The sequence below is a fragment of the Centropristis striata genome, chromosome 3 (assembly GCF_030273125.1).
Source record: "Centropristis striata isolate RG_2023a ecotype Rhode Island chromosome 3, C.striata_1.0, whole genome shotgun sequence".
Lineage (NCBI taxonomy): Eukaryota > Metazoa > Chordata > Actinopteri > Perciformes > Serranidae > Centropristis > Centropristis striata.
This window is the reverse complement of record NC_081519.1, coordinates 11,255,148-11,270,325: the sequence shown is the minus strand read 5'-3', so window position 1 is coordinate 11,270,325 and position 15,178 is coordinate 11,255,148. Positions and strand designations below refer to the sequence as shown.

General features: G+C 38.4%; 1 protein-coding gene across 5 annotated transcripts in view; it reads right to left on the bottom strand.

The window, feature by feature from the left end:
• Positions 1 to 1,120: 1,120 nt before the first annotated feature.
• The window catches only part of elmo2 (engulfment and cell motility 2), a 28,702-nt gene continuing 14,644 nt past the window's right edge, over positions 1,121 to 15,178 (bottom strand). For 2 of the 5 annotated variants that reach the window (XM_059328451.1, XM_059328452.1), the window contains exons 10-23: positions 15,019 to 15,097; positions 12,713 to 12,748; positions 12,286 to 12,336; positions 11,453 to 11,575; positions 10,604 to 10,723; positions 10,392 to 10,496; positions 10,201 to 10,309; positions 9,950 to 10,086; positions 7,666 to 7,829; positions 7,474 to 7,586; positions 7,265 to 7,372; positions 7,029 to 7,111; positions 6,862 to 6,939; positions 1,121 to 5,372 (exon numbers count right to left, since the gene is read on the bottom strand). In XM_059328451.1, the coding sequence (XP_059184434.1) occupies positions 5,172 to 5,372; positions 6,862 to 6,939; positions 7,029 to 7,111; positions 7,265 to 7,372; positions 7,474 to 7,586; positions 7,666 to 7,829; positions 9,950 to 10,086; positions 10,201 to 10,309; positions 10,392 to 10,496; positions 10,604 to 10,723; positions 11,453 to 11,575; positions 12,286 to 12,336; positions 12,713 to 12,748; positions 15,019 to 15,097 (1,507 nt within the window). In that variant the 3' untranslated portion in view covers positions 1,121 to 5,171. The remainder of the gene's footprint in view (positions 5,373 to 6,861; positions 6,940 to 7,028; positions 7,112 to 7,264; positions 7,373 to 7,473; positions 7,587 to 7,665; positions 7,830 to 9,949; positions 10,087 to 10,200; positions 10,310 to 10,391; positions 10,497 to 10,603; positions 10,724 to 11,452; positions 11,576 to 12,285; positions 12,337 to 12,712; positions 12,749 to 15,018; positions 15,098 to 15,178) is intronic. The other 3 variants (XM_059328453.1, XM_059328454.1, XM_059328455.1) reach the window with 2 other exon arrangements.

Below are 15,178 nucleotides of genomic sequence, written 5' to 3'. Positions count from 1 at the left end.
TAGTTATGTTTTATTTCCACAAACATGATGCAAACAGTACCAGCATGGTGGATGAGAAACATTTAAAGTAAACTCATTAAATGGAAGTCACATATTAGGGATTCATCTGCAGCCACAGCTCTCTGCTCATCTGTATGCAGCTGGAATAAGCAGGATAATAGCTCAGGACATCCAGAACTACTCAGTAAACACAAGACACAGTGTGTCCCCTGCTGGATGGGACCAGGAACTGAGCGAACACTTCAGCAAGGTGAAAGAAAATACTTCCAGTCTGTTTAAACTAACACATGCCAATTAACAGTTGGAGAACTATGAGGGACGCCAGAGGGAGCTTAAAATTCAAAATCAGAAGAATCGGAGTAAGGTTTATTGCTTAGCAGGTTTTCACTTTTGGTATTTGGTATTTGATCCGGAAAAAAACATTAGACCACCTTTTTCTTCAATTTCTTGTTCATTTTAATGCCTGGTACAACTAAAGGTACATTTGTTTGGACAAATATAATGATAACAACAAAGATAGCTCATAAGAGTTTAATTTAAGAGCCGATATCTAGCCATTTTCCATGGTTTTCTTGATAATGATTTTGGTTATTATCAAATAATTAAATAAATAATTAAACAGTATTGAACAGTAAAAACAAGGGTGGTCTAATAATTTGTTCCATGCCATAATAAACATATTGGAGGAAACCAATATAAACAGGAATCTAGATAGAAAAGGTACAATTAAAACAATATATAGACATGAGCACCCCTATATATATATATTATAATTATATTAATTATACTTATATATACTATATATTGACAATATGCTATTTTTGCCATGCATTATATTTTTCTGTATTTTCATCAAGGATCATATGTAAGTTAGACCATCATTGATATACAATTCATTCCATATGGAAATCCGTCTAATTCACTTAAATAATTATACTGGCATGCATGCTATTATTGCAATTTTTGTGTTAATCTTTTTTTGATGGGTAACGTTAAGCATTGTTGGCTTTATGTTCTGAACTTGCACTGTTTAATGATGTATCAGAATATATCTTTATTAATGTGGTTCAATAAATTCAGGTTTGCTCTTTAAAAACAAAGAGGCAGAGAAGGAAAAGCGTTGGTTCAACAGTAGTTAGACACTGTATTTATTCACACAAAACATAATACATTTTCTTCAATAAGGCAACACAATACTGTATATACATACAATGATCTATATGTATACCATATTTAGATTTGATGTTGTCATTTCTTATCCAACAACATGTCATTCTTTACTATCACTAGCAAGTGTAAATAAATAGTTTAGCAAGTCATGTAAAAGAGTACCAGATGCGAAAACTTCAAGTCATAGTGTTAGTACATCCAATGCAACAATCCTTCATCACCATGGTATTTTGTGGTTGCTGAAATATTTTAGCTGCAGCTCGATGAATCGCTGGAATATAAAATACGGTTTTATTTAACAGTTAAAGGGACCCTGTGGAGTTTTCTTGTAAACAAAAGTTGAGTTTACATTCAGTGTTACTCACCAAAATGCATGTGTCCTTGTAGACGTGTCGTAAAAGTAAATTTTTTAAGTATTTTAAAATACTTTTTTATACCAATGTTAAATCGCTTGCAGTCTTCTTTGCCTTTTCTGGCGCATTGCAGCATTTTTTAGTGAATTACTGTCACCTGTTGGTCAGCGGAGGAGAGTGAAACCACTGGCAGGTGTGTGTATCGCATGTGTGTTCTTGTTTGTGTGCACGAGACAAACAAACAGGGGACCCACTCTTAGAAAAAAAGGTCTACAGCAGGACTAGAGGTCTAAAACTCCACAGGGAACCTTTACAACCTCCCACATCAGGTAAAAAGCAAAACGCAAAAACATTATTTGAAAACAAATTCAAATATATTCCTTTTCACAAACAGCATAAACAGTAATGGTACTTTTCATTATTCCCATTATAAGATACATTAACACTGACATCATCATTAGGTGCTGGAGTGGGTGTCATTCCTAAATGACATGAGGTGATTGTAGTATGAAATATGTGGTTGTGTGACTTTAAAAAATGTGACATATATATTTTTTTTAAGTGAGAAATGTCCTTACACAGAAATGAGCGTGTTGAATGTACTGTACAGAGTGATACAAAGTGAAAATGCTGTTAGCTCGATACCCTTTCTCTTCACAGCTGATAAGATTGTACAATTTACAAAAATATAATTCTATTCTGCATTAACAAGTGACAGTAGTGGTTAGTACAGGTTTAGAAGTTGACAGGACATTAAAAGTGACGTGAATAAAATACACAAACCAATGACACTATGGAAATAAGAAAAAGACATCAAGCAACAGTATATAATTTATATCACCGTATACAAAGCGCACAATACTGTGTGCTCATACATGAGCAGCACTGGATGCTCCCGATGCCCACAGCCACGTCACTCAGCTGTGTGTGACCTGCTTTCAATCATTTGAGGGTTGTACTTCTAAAACAGAGCTGCTCTTTTGTCCCATTTGCCCGTGCAGTGCGACAGAAAAAGAGCAAACTGCTGATTCATTCAAACTCAAGGGCCATCAAACACTGCTGGAATGTTCAGGTAAGTTTGTTTCACCAAAAAAAAACACCACTTTAACTTGTCACTATAATCTTTCCAAATATGGTAACACTTTATACTAACCTACACCTGATTTAGTATTTATAAGCAGTGTATTAACAATTCATAAATGGATGATGGGACACTATAATGTAGTCGTAGTAGACATGAGGACAGTTTTAAGCGTTTATTGATGTCTTACTTAACAACTGTTACTCCTCTAATGAAGCATTCATAATTGGTGTAACAGTTATCATTTTTTGATAAGAAAGCAATAATGCACAGCCAGCTGGTCGTTATTGTGAAATAAATAACTACAGGGTAAAGCAGGTGTTGAATCACCCTGAAGGCTTTTATAGGTCCATCTCAATACATTAGAATAACATGGAAAAGTCCATTTCCAGTAGTTCAAGTCAAATAGCCCCAACCAAGTACTGAGTGCAGGTCTTCATTACATGTAAGCCATAATCATTATAATAAGAAGAAATTAAATCAATTAAGACATGAAATGTTTCATTCTGTGTGTAATGGATCTATATAATGTGTTATTTCCACTTTTGGAATTGACATAAATAAACCTTTCTATGACATTCTAATTTATTGAGATTAACCTGTATTTTCCAATAATGACCCACTAGCTGTACATTATTCAGCTTATTATATGAACACTTAATAATACACTATCAATATAATGATCTAATAATAGTAATATATCAAGTCAATAATTTGACCCAAAATGTTGATTTTACAACACACTGTAAAATTGTTATACTGTAAGCCAATATGCGGCTCAATGTTAATTATTTAAGATATATGATAACATATTATTTCAACTATGTTTTACTGTTATCAAACATTGATTAAGTGTCATTACACCAGTACATCAGTTATGAATGCTTCATAGGAGAATACATAGGCCATTCTCTTACTGCTTATAAACACTAATGTTACCAAAAAATATATATAATGACTTTGACTGATAAGGCAATGCAGTGACTATGGTTGAAAAAAACAATGTGCACGTTAGAGCTTTGGCCCAGAGCTTTACGCTCATGAAATATTGAGATTAATTCTTACATCTCGACATAAAGAACCTACATTAAAATCTCCAAATCTGCACACAAACATACACACAAATACACACATAAAGAAGGTATCTTCGCACCACATATACTTGAACAGTTTCAGTTCAGTGGGATATACTGTACTTACTCAGACTGTTTAACAGACTATGAAAGGTTTGTTCGTCAGAGGAGATAAGTGATCTGAAGCAGCATGATTGTTCAGGAAACACAAGCAGTAAAAAGATAAATGATGACAGCACCACTTTTGGTAAGCTGAAACAATTGATTCGTAAATTGACAGGAAATTCATCCTCAAAATGTTGAGGAAAATAATGTTTTTAAGCAAACAAGCCAAAAATTTCCATATGTTTATGATATTAGTCAGACGAAACAAGGTTTGGTTTGTTTGTTTGTTTGTAATGAGGATTACAAAAAAACTACTGGAACTTGGTTGAAGGTTATAGCATGGACCGAGGAAGTACCCATTACATTTTCAAGTAGAACCAAATCATAGGGTGAATAAACAAATCATTTTTCACATTTGGCCTTGACAGAGATTTTCCCTCTCCAAGTATCCTTCTAGTTTATGTTATTTCATAGATAAAATGATCAATTCTTGAGATCCATGAAAATAATAGTTAGTTGCAACTTTTGAGTCCCAGTATGATGGACAGAGTAAAAGTATCAGATATCATCTTTACATCCCATCTGTTTCTTATTAACATGAGTTTAAAATTACGATTCAACCTCACTTTATCACTGATTTTCAGCATGTTTTCCTTAACATTAATGGGACCTTGATGGGCAGCAGCATAGTGTACTGATCAGGAAGAGGAAACCTCACGTCTGATCCCCCCGACATTAACTTGAGACCTTGAGCAAGACACTGTCTGAATTATTCCAGGAGTGTGTGAGTGTGCAAACCCACTCACTCTACCCTGTGTGACGTTTCACTGAACGTCTGTCATGTCGGAGGACAGACTGAATCAAAGTAAACACAGTATTACAACTGGAAAGGTAGCTTTACTTCATCTTCTGCTGCCAGAGAGAACACATGCATGATTTTACTGACCAGTTAAGCCACAATTTGCCTAAAAAAATTGCAGATTTGTACAGCTTTTTATCCATATTCCCCATCAGGCACAGTATCCCTTAACTTTATAGCAGGTTTGTACCTTTAAACAGCAAAGAATGGGAAATATAAATCTAGATGTTGCCTGGAGACTGCACTGATAAATGAGATTCACTCACTGAATCCCTGCCAGCTCCAGCCGTGCTGCTCTGTAGTGGACCCTGACCTCTGAACTTCCCGTGAAGCTATAAACACATTTCTCCTATTTGACGAACCGTACAGCATCACAAACACGGATGGAGAAAAGTCTCCAAGGTTCTGAAATGTAAAAAAAAAATATTCAAAGTGTCCCTTCTCGGGTGCAGCTGAATTCATCAAAAGATCGAGTGTACCCATCCTTGACAAACACACACATGCACTGCAAACACACACACGCACACATCTCAACTGTAGTTGTAGGTGAAGTTATACGAGCTAGGCTCCTTCGGCACGGGGGGCGGGGCTTCTGGGATGGTGATGTTCTCAAGGTCGAGGAGGCGGAGCTTCATCTCCATGCTGATGAGAGTATCTAGGTCACTGCGTGTCAGGTCACTGCCCATCTCTTTGCCCAGCAGCGCACACAGCCCGTCAGTCCAGATGCAGTACTGCTCCCAAAACACACACACGCACACACACACAAAGACAATAGTATGTTAGCCACAGTAGCTACACTACACGTTCGAAATTTAAATCTGTATGGTACTTTCTGATCAGCTAGATGTTCTTTTTTTGGTAGTTAAACAAATAATTCTTGGTCTAATGCCGTGTTTCAAATGACATCATGCTGTGACGTCTTCTTCATCACGACAGCCACTAAATCTTTTATTTGGCAAACAAACAGAAGAACGTCTGGGCTTCATCGAGAATACTAATTTAATCTGAGCATTCAGTTCGGTGTAGTGTGTCCCCCATTACGCAAGTATGTATCTTGAGTCCTGTTTCTGGTCACCTGATGAATGTAACTTCAATAGCTATTTTTATTTTAGCTCAATTTTGGTCTCCACCAACTCCTGAGGAAAATATCTGGCTCTGTTAAACGCTCCCTGTTAGTTAGTCACTAACTGTGTCTGTTTGATGTTTGGTTTGGAAAACTGTGGGGTTTTTGTAGTTTTTTTGTTGAAAATAGCTGCCTGCTGCAGCTGGAAGTGAACTGATGAGAGATGGTGAGAGTGAAACAAAACAAAAGTTGCGAGCAAGAAAACCAAAATAATAAGATTCAGATATTAATTACCTCCACCAAGGAGGCTATGTTGTCAACTCAGTTTGTTCGTTCTGCATTCATGTGGTGTGGAAATATTCAGAATTTTTGAGATTCTGACTGGGAAAGTTCCTCAAGTTGGAACAATTACACATTTCATGGCTCCCCTGATCAATATCCTCTTCACCTTACACATACGAGACCAGTTGTTGAAATTAATACTGAATTGGGTTGCAAAGGGGTGGAAAATTTCCGGCCAATTTCCAGAAACTTTCCATGGGAAGTTAAGCTGGGGAATTTTAGAAATGTTCAAAATTAAAACAACATGACATTTCAACAGATTTATTTGTAAGTAGAACTTTATCAAGTTTTTAAATTATTTAATTGAAAAATCAATTCTTTCATTGAACAACAAAAAAAATGAATGTTGAGTTAAATGTTACTCATCCCCCCCGACCCCACCCATTCAAAAATTAAAATTAAAGGACCCCCCAAAAAGTCCCATTTAAAATGTTGAATAAAAAGAGCTACTCTCCCTTCAAAAAAGTCCAATTCAACAGTAAATATTGAATTGAACGTGTGATGGAGGAATGCAGCCCTGCAGCAAAAAGTGTACTGTGTGCATGTGATTGAGGAATAGCAGATACTCAAGTGTACTGGCATGAAATCTGGTTGTTTTAGCAAAGATTTAGCCAAGATTATGCTAAAACATATTTTCCCCAACTATTTTTAAGTTCCCTGTTAAGGGCCAACCTTCAATTTTGTAACTTCCCGGTTTATTTCTGTTTATTCCTATACATTCCTGTTAATTCCCATGGAAAGTTTCCAACTTTGAAAAATCCCAGAATTTTGCAACCCTTATACTGAATAATGAAGCTTACTGTTTCTGAGCTTACCTCATATTTGTTGGGTGCAACGAAATTGAGTGTCTCATCCGGATCATAGAGGACAGAGAAGGCTAACTCCAGCACCTCCTGAGAAAAGCAGATGGGAGAAACAACACATTAAGTGAAGAATGAAACAACAGCCAAGTGAGCAGAATGACAATAAAAGAACATATTACCTTGTTTTGTTTCAGAGCACTTTTTTCTTTCATATGAGGGCAGTCCTTCCCGGTCACCACAGACTTGATGTCAGAGATGGGGACTGAGAGGAATAAAAAATAAAAAATAAAAAGTTTATTACTGTCAGCCTACTGACAGATACAGTGTGCTCTGCTACTGGATGTTTCATCGAGTGTGTAATCAAAACATTATTAACTGTGCGATGGAGCCACTTGAAGAAATAAATGCATCTTACTCTTGTCACTCAGTAGCTCAAAAGGCACTTCACCCTGAGGTGACTCATCCAGGTCTCCATAGTGCAGCACTTTGTGATTCAGTGAGAGTCTGCAGAACCAAAACTTCTCTACAAAAGAGGCAGGAACACAATGCTTAGCTGATAACCAACAGCAGCAGAACTCCTTCAGCTGAAAAAAATCAAAGTGATTGTATTGATACTGTTTGTACCTTGCCTCCGGCGGTTCCCCAGTTTGCGGAAACAGCTCCCCTCACACAGCCGGTTGAGTCGCTGCTGCTTGATGAGCTCTAAGATCTCGGGCTGAATTCTCTCCCGCAGCTCACTGGAGGACAAACACAGCATGAGCAACAGGGACAAACACACACAAGTGTACAATACTATACTGTTTCCTGCAGACTGACATGATGGGGGGAGACTGGAAGTCGTCTTGGCTCATTCTCTCTGACTGCCGCAGACGCAGAATCTCTGAATAGTTGAGACCTCGCAGTTTATTCTTCAGCTGGTCTAAAGACGACGGCTTCATGGCCAGAGCCCTGGTGATCTGCTCACGGACCACCTGCATCACCTGCTCACAGTCACACACACACATACGGACAAGTGAGGAAAGCTGGAATAAAAACACTTTAGACTTCCAAAATATTAAGAGATGATGGGCATGTATTGGCAGGTCTCACTTTTTCTGATGTACCTGCAGGGTTTTAGTGAACCGTGAACGCTGTTAAAGTTGTAATTCACAGAACAGTAATTATCCCATTCAGAGACTCATTCTGCTGACAGTCATGAACTAGCATGAATATTTAAAATAGATACTAAATGGTTCCAGGTATTTTGTAACAAAAGAACCTTTGTCCTTATAAATAACTGTCTCTAAGAGTCGTAATTGATTTAAATGTGAGCATCTGCACAAGGTACTTTAAATAAAATGGACAGCATTAAGAATATAATTGCCATGTATTAGTCAAACTAGGAACCTTTCAGCTGTCTGCGTCAATAGGCTGCTTGCTCACACACAGAAGAAGAATGAAGCAGCAACAGTGGTTTTTAAATGTGTTTAAATATGAGGCCCAACATTACTCACATTCATACTGAGCAAACCTCAGCGTTTCACCTCTTTTTAAATGCTAGCAGCCAGTTGTAATTGAAGTTTCAAAGGTCTGACAGGCTGGGGGAAAAGTTAATATTCAGCTACTGAGAATCTGTTTCCACTTACAAATTTTTATATAAAACAAATTGGATAAATTACTTCCATTGTGCGAAAAACTTTTTATACCTGAGGTAGTTCTTGCTTTCATCGAAAAATAGTTGATGTGCTAAATGGACATGAGAACACCTGTGTCGATTATGTTCTGATGTAGCGAGCATTTCTATCACACGACTGATCTGCTGTTTACCCTTTTGGAATATAAATCAATTTGATTTCTCTATTCAGCATGAAACATGCTTGCTGACATGAAAGAACAATTAAAACTGGCCCAGCTCAACCAAATTCATGAAGACCTCTCTCCATTTTTTTCTCATAGATACAGTTAGATGACTCTGGTTTTGTTCTGTTTCCAGTTTGAGACCTTTACTTCTTCTATTCTTTTTACTGGTAGATTACATCTATACATTGCCTATAGCGCCTAAACTTCTGACCAAACTACCCTGCATCCTAGTTTCCACCCTAGGGAACCCATAATTTAGATTTGCTTAAAATTGCTTTCCATTTAAATGGAAACACCGCTAATGTTTCCAATATGAAAGGGCATCTTCATTGAACCTCTCACTGCAGCAATACCACAAAGCAATAGAGTGGGTCCACCACTGTACTATGATATAGTACCTTAGAAAGAGGCCGGTGTGTGGATATATACATATATTTATATGAATATTAGAGGTGGGGGGAGCGTTCCCGGTGGCACACCTGGTAGAGTGCATACCACAGAGGCCAAGTCCTCGTAAGCGGGCGGCCTGGGTTCGAATCCGGCTCGGAGCCCTTTCCCGCATGTCTTCCCCTCTGTCTTCCCCTTTCACTCTCAATATCTCTCCTATCAATAAAAAAGCTACAAAAATGCCCAAAAAAATATATCTTAAAAAAAAAAAAATATTAGAGGTGGGGGAAAAATCGATACAGCATAGTATCGTGATATTTTGCGTGGCGATATTATATCGATTCATGGGCCATCAGTATTTTCGGCAGATTCACTTTTAGGAATATACTGGTGATACTTGTATCATATGAAACTAGAAGATCTAAGGCATCTAAAAGCACCATGTGGATATCGAAATAATGCTGCAAAGTTAGACTTTTTTTAATGTTCCATTCAAAAAGATTAAGAGCAGTGAAGCTTAAAGTTGAGGAAAGTTTGATAAAATGCTGCAGTTGTCGTCCATACATGTTTGATATCAGTTAAGATCAGTTTGACTGAATACTTTGTTGGTCAGTCTGTGGGTTTGACGCTCATTGTGGAGAAATAAAAAGACTGAAGTGAGATGAATAGACTGAGAATTTTTTTCTTATTTGACAAAACTTTTCAAGATATTGATTGCAATGCTCACCATATCGCAAAATGCTTAAAATCACAATAATATCGTATCGTGACTCAAGTATCAGGATAAAATCATATCGTGGGGCCTCTGCTGATTCACACCTCTAATGAATATGAATATATTCAAAGTGGCTGTGAGAGCTCTTTAATCTCTGACCTTATTGAAGTCCTCAGCTGTGGCTCTCATCTCCTTCCAGGTTTTATTAAGCAGTTGGATGCAGACACAGAAGAACTCCTCCCAAGCCCGGTCATGAGTGAAGAACATGGGGTGGTAGTCGTTGCAGCCCTCATTAGCTGCACAAAAGAAAACAATAGTGAAGAAAAAAACAGAAAAGTAGTATGACACTTTCCTGGACTGCAGAGTGGATTAAAAGTACACCAGCTTCACCTCTTGTCAAATCTACTTACGCAGTTCTCCGACCTGGAGGATCTCGCACAACATTCGAGTGAGTTCGATGGCACACCGGCCGAAGGGACATTCATGCTTGTCCTCGCGGCTGCTGTTCTCCAGGACAATCTGTTAAGAGTGAGAAGACATGTTAGGCGTGGCTGATTTATCCACCTCTGTGGGACTATTAAAGTCCTGTCTGAGGACTAACCCTGATGTATGTGTCCTGGTGAACCTTAGCCAGGTACAGCATGTTATCCAGAGCCAGCATGCCAGGAGGAGTCTGGGTGAAGTCCATGGCCGGGTTGACATGGTTCTGCATGTGAAACACAAATCACGTGAATCAGGAGACAATAAAGAAGTCTCTATTTAAATCTGTTTACACAACTGGTTTAATAAGTATTAGAGAGGAAGCTGACTCACAGTGAACCCCAGCATCTTATAATCCTTGGTGTACATGGCCTTTCTCTTTTCTGTACCAGTGGGGTCGTTTTCTCCATCGAAAGCAATCCTTCGCAGCTCAAAAATGATGTCCCTCTGAGTCTGAAACACAGCAAGACAACATGTTGTGAACATATCAGCATTAATAGTGACACTTTTAGCATTACAGCAGCATAATTCTAATTATTTTTGACTATTTTGGGGATTTTGTGGAATTTTTACATAGTGTAATATAGTGTAATAACAATGTAAACAAGCACTGAGCATATGCAAATGCTTCATCCGGTAACCTGTGCGAGTAAAGGCTAATACATATTCTGCAAGAACAGAGACATTTTTTCTCTCTCCCAGGGTTGCAAGGACTGAATGATGTCATTCAATTTGAATGAGACGTGTGCTGCAATGGGAGGACCCTATGACGACTTCCCAGGAGTTCTGCAGTGGAGTTTCTTGTGAAGTATGAAATGTACAAATTTCTCTGTTCTTGTGGAGTATGTAAAGGGCTTAAGTCATTCATTTCCATCAATCTGATCATAGCTGTGATCTCAATGTCATTTTACAGTGGCAATTCTATAAGAATTACTGTCCTGTTTCCTTTGCAAACTTGTGGCCCTGCCTACCCAAACTTTATTGATGCAGATCAGTTTGAATCACCATGTTGTTTATTTGAACATACCATAAATGATTTCTTATATTCTTTAACATCTAACATTACTTAAGTAAGTATTTATGTCTTTCTCACATGGGAGAATGTTTTAACAGATTACATGGCATTATATCAATAAATGATCTGATGATCTCCAAAAGAGATTTTTTTTTTTAAATGTTTACCTGGTCATTGGGATCCATTTTGGTCATCATTCGTTCTTCCAAAAGGTTGAAGGTCAATACCTGCAGCACATACAGCTGATGTGCCATCTCTGCTTTGATTGGTCGATTTCCTCTGATAACATGCTGAAAAGAAGATTACTTAGTTAAGAGCAAAACCTCAAGCAAGTCACGGCACATCAAATCAAGCAGCACAAAACAAATCTAAAAGCCTAATAAATTAATTGTTGACCGTGCATGATGCATAATGATGTGCCATAAAACACAGTGTGAGAGTCCAGCAGGTAAGCAGGTCTCATTAATATAGTGCACAGACTGGCAGAACACAATGCTGGAGCCGTTTCAGGATGTTTCCTTGCTCCGGGGAGCAGGACTGCAGCGTCTCCCCCACTGACATTTGCAGCCAGTTCAGTCAGGCACTTCCAGAAGAGTCAGTGCCAAAAGGAATCACTTTCAGAGCAGATTATTTTCCACTTCACAGACTTCATGTCATATCACATTTGCTGGTTCTCTGTCAAAGCTCTCCCAGTGAGTAAATCTTTACACTTTCTGAACTGGTGGTCCCTGGAATGAAACTTCCAGCACCTCCAACGACCACAAAAAAAAAAGAATAGTCTCAAATACGGCTGAACAGAAATATTTTGTATATAGGAGGTTTTTCAGCCACTAGTTTCTAAAACAATCTCTGGGAACTGCTTGATTCCTGGATTCACACCTGGATATTTCGTTTGTTTTCATTGTCGTCTGAGAGCTTAATAGCCAGTAAAGCAGAGCATTAACTCTGATGTTTATCTGAAACAGCCAGAAATATTTCCAGACTTTCATTTCACACTTACATTGAGGATGATAGATCGCAGGTGCTTCTGAGCCAAGGTGCTTGCCATTTCCTGAGGGTAAAGAGATACATTATTTCAACGCATCGGGGCAGATGAGGGAAGATACTTTATTACACAGCAGAGAAGTGCGCAGCAGTAACTTCAAGTCTACCTACAGCTAATGGGAATTTTAAACAACTACTGAAATGCAGCAACACTCTGAAGCTACATCTCCATCGCTGCTTTGAAGCATTTGCCCTTCACACCTTCTGTAAAAAAACATCTTCAGTCTGTCAACACAGTCTGTCTGCTGCTGCAGCAAGCTCCCTCTTCATTTGTGTGGCTGACGCAGTGGCTATCCATGACACAGAGAGAGATAGAGAGCGAAGGAGGAGAAAGGCTGTGGGGCGGAGAGGACGCTATGAGATGCTGAGGGATGTGTACTCACAGTGAGGTGCTGCTCCAGCGGGTTAGTATACTCCTCCTACAAGTTGAAGGGAGGGAGGAGGGACGTGGGCGCAACAGTGATGGAAACAAAGAGCGCACACACAAGGACAATGAGATACAGGGATACATCACAGCATGCAACAAAATAAAAACATAAAACCACAAAATGTAATAATAACATCAAGTAGTCACGACATATAGCTTTTTAAAACCCTCAACAGGCCTGCCTGCAGTGTCAGCTGACTGGTTTTGAAAGGATTTCACAAACCTAAGAGCTGTGAAAATCTATCAACCCACAGAGGAAAATATGATCTTTAAAACTCAATTTTTATGCATTAAAATGTGATGCCCCGATAGATGCTTTATTGAAGATGTTAACCAAGTCTGCTGAGGATTTTCGTCAGCGTAAAAAACAAAAACCTGTTCAAAACTAAACTGGAAAGACAACTCAGTTCAGCTGCTGCCAGAATTGCTGCATGGTTTTGTCCAATCTCTTCCATTTGGAAACTATAAAAACAGCACAAGTACGAGAAAAAAAGCACACATTCAGAGAAGTAGCTCCCCTCTAATGTACTTAATATGAGCACTGTTAGTTATCAGTTCAACAGTGCCAGCCAGCTGTATTTATCTCAAAAGAACTGACTCAGTTCGCCCTCCAGTGGTGAACAACAGAAGCTGGAGATGAATGCATGTTCAAGGACGCCTATCTGAACACACTGTGACTCACATGGCCATAAAAAAGGAGGAAATGTTAGAACCCACAATAAAATGAAGGCAAATGCGCCCCCTCCTCATGTCAACTAACTCTCCGCCTCCACTCTCCTGCATTTCTCATAAGCACTTTTAAAAATGACAGAGGATTTTTGAGAGATATTTTACGATATAAATATATTTTCAGGCTTAATTTGCTCTAAATCAAATGTATAGTTGTGAAAACTTTTTCGCCCAAACTTTTTTTTTTCCACCTTCAAGTAGTTTTGAAAAAAGATCCTGGCTAAAATCTGTTTCATAAATAATAATAATAAAAAAAAACACTTTTGGAACTAAGATGGATTATCAAACATTGTTTTCAACCTGCTCATTAATTATAAACCCAGGAGAAAAAACAATTAAATCAGGCTTAGAAAATGGATCACCAGAATTTCCTACTTGCCTCTCACGGCTTCTGTGCTTATCAGACTGCTAAAAGTCATTATATTTTAATGATTTTATTTAAGTAGGATTTCATTGATCTGTAGACTGCAATTAGTGAGTTTCTAGTCTGTCCTTGTTCTTTGATGTGTATTATAGAACAGCTTTTTAAGAGAACAAGCCTTTAAATAGTTGTATCTCTATAGTTAAAATAACACGTACAAATGAAATTTTCAACATGGAGAACTAATTATAAACGGGACACACAAGACAAGTGACAAAGTATGAAACAGGATGAAACGCTACAGTGTTGTCGTGCACTGTGTGAGCTGGGACAGAAGTTATCACTGCAGGGTGAGCCAACATATGAGACATCATGACTGGGATGAGTGACATGCTGGACAGACATCCAGAGAAAGCACTTGCTCCTTAAGTCTTTGGCTTTGCTAAAAGAATGCATTTGTTTGTCATATTTTAGTATATTTGGATGTTATATGAATATTTTCATGCTACATTTGTTAAATCTTGCAAACATGCTAGAAATGCCAGGTTTCACTTAATCATCTCAGTGGATTTCTTCACATTGTACTCTCCATCATAACACATGAAGGATGTGAAATAGTGTACAACTGGCTGGCATTGAGTTGAATCCTTGACTTTAATAGAAATAAGCACTCTTCACTGTATTTAGCCACCCAAGTCTCCTTAATGAGTGCTCTCTGCTCGGTTTCCATCCAAGCTCTTTGTCTGTTTGGCACAAGCAGTCCTCCTTCAGTTGGTTTACCTCGCTGAGCTATTCTTAAATAACTGCAGCATAACAAATGTGCAAACTTCAAAGGAAAGCGAGTACTATTTTGAGCGTGTCATTACAGAGGTGACTGTCAAGGAGAATCCTGACAGCTGGCAGACAGGCGTCTAATTCGTAGGATTAGCATTAACTAACCTACTGCTGCAAATATTAGCAGCCAGGATGAAGCAATATCTGCAGCTCTCTGACACCAAAAAACATGCCACTTTTATGAAGAAATGGCAGTGCATTATGTATTAGTGGCTTTTTTTTAGAGCGTAATGTGAGGATGGAACATTATTAGTATTCTAGCTCTGTCTATCTATTATGCGTATTCAGTGCTTTTTTTCCTAGTACAGAGCACTGTGCTTTGAGTGCTGCACACTGACCTGCCGTCTGTCCTCTGGTGCTTTCAGGAAAAGAGCATTGATGAGGGCGATGGCGTAGGTTTGGATCTCCTGGTTAGACCTGAAGGAATATCAAGCATTGTAACAACCAGTTAGAAGCATCGTGCCCCACAGTTCTCCATAAACTACAGGCTACAACTCA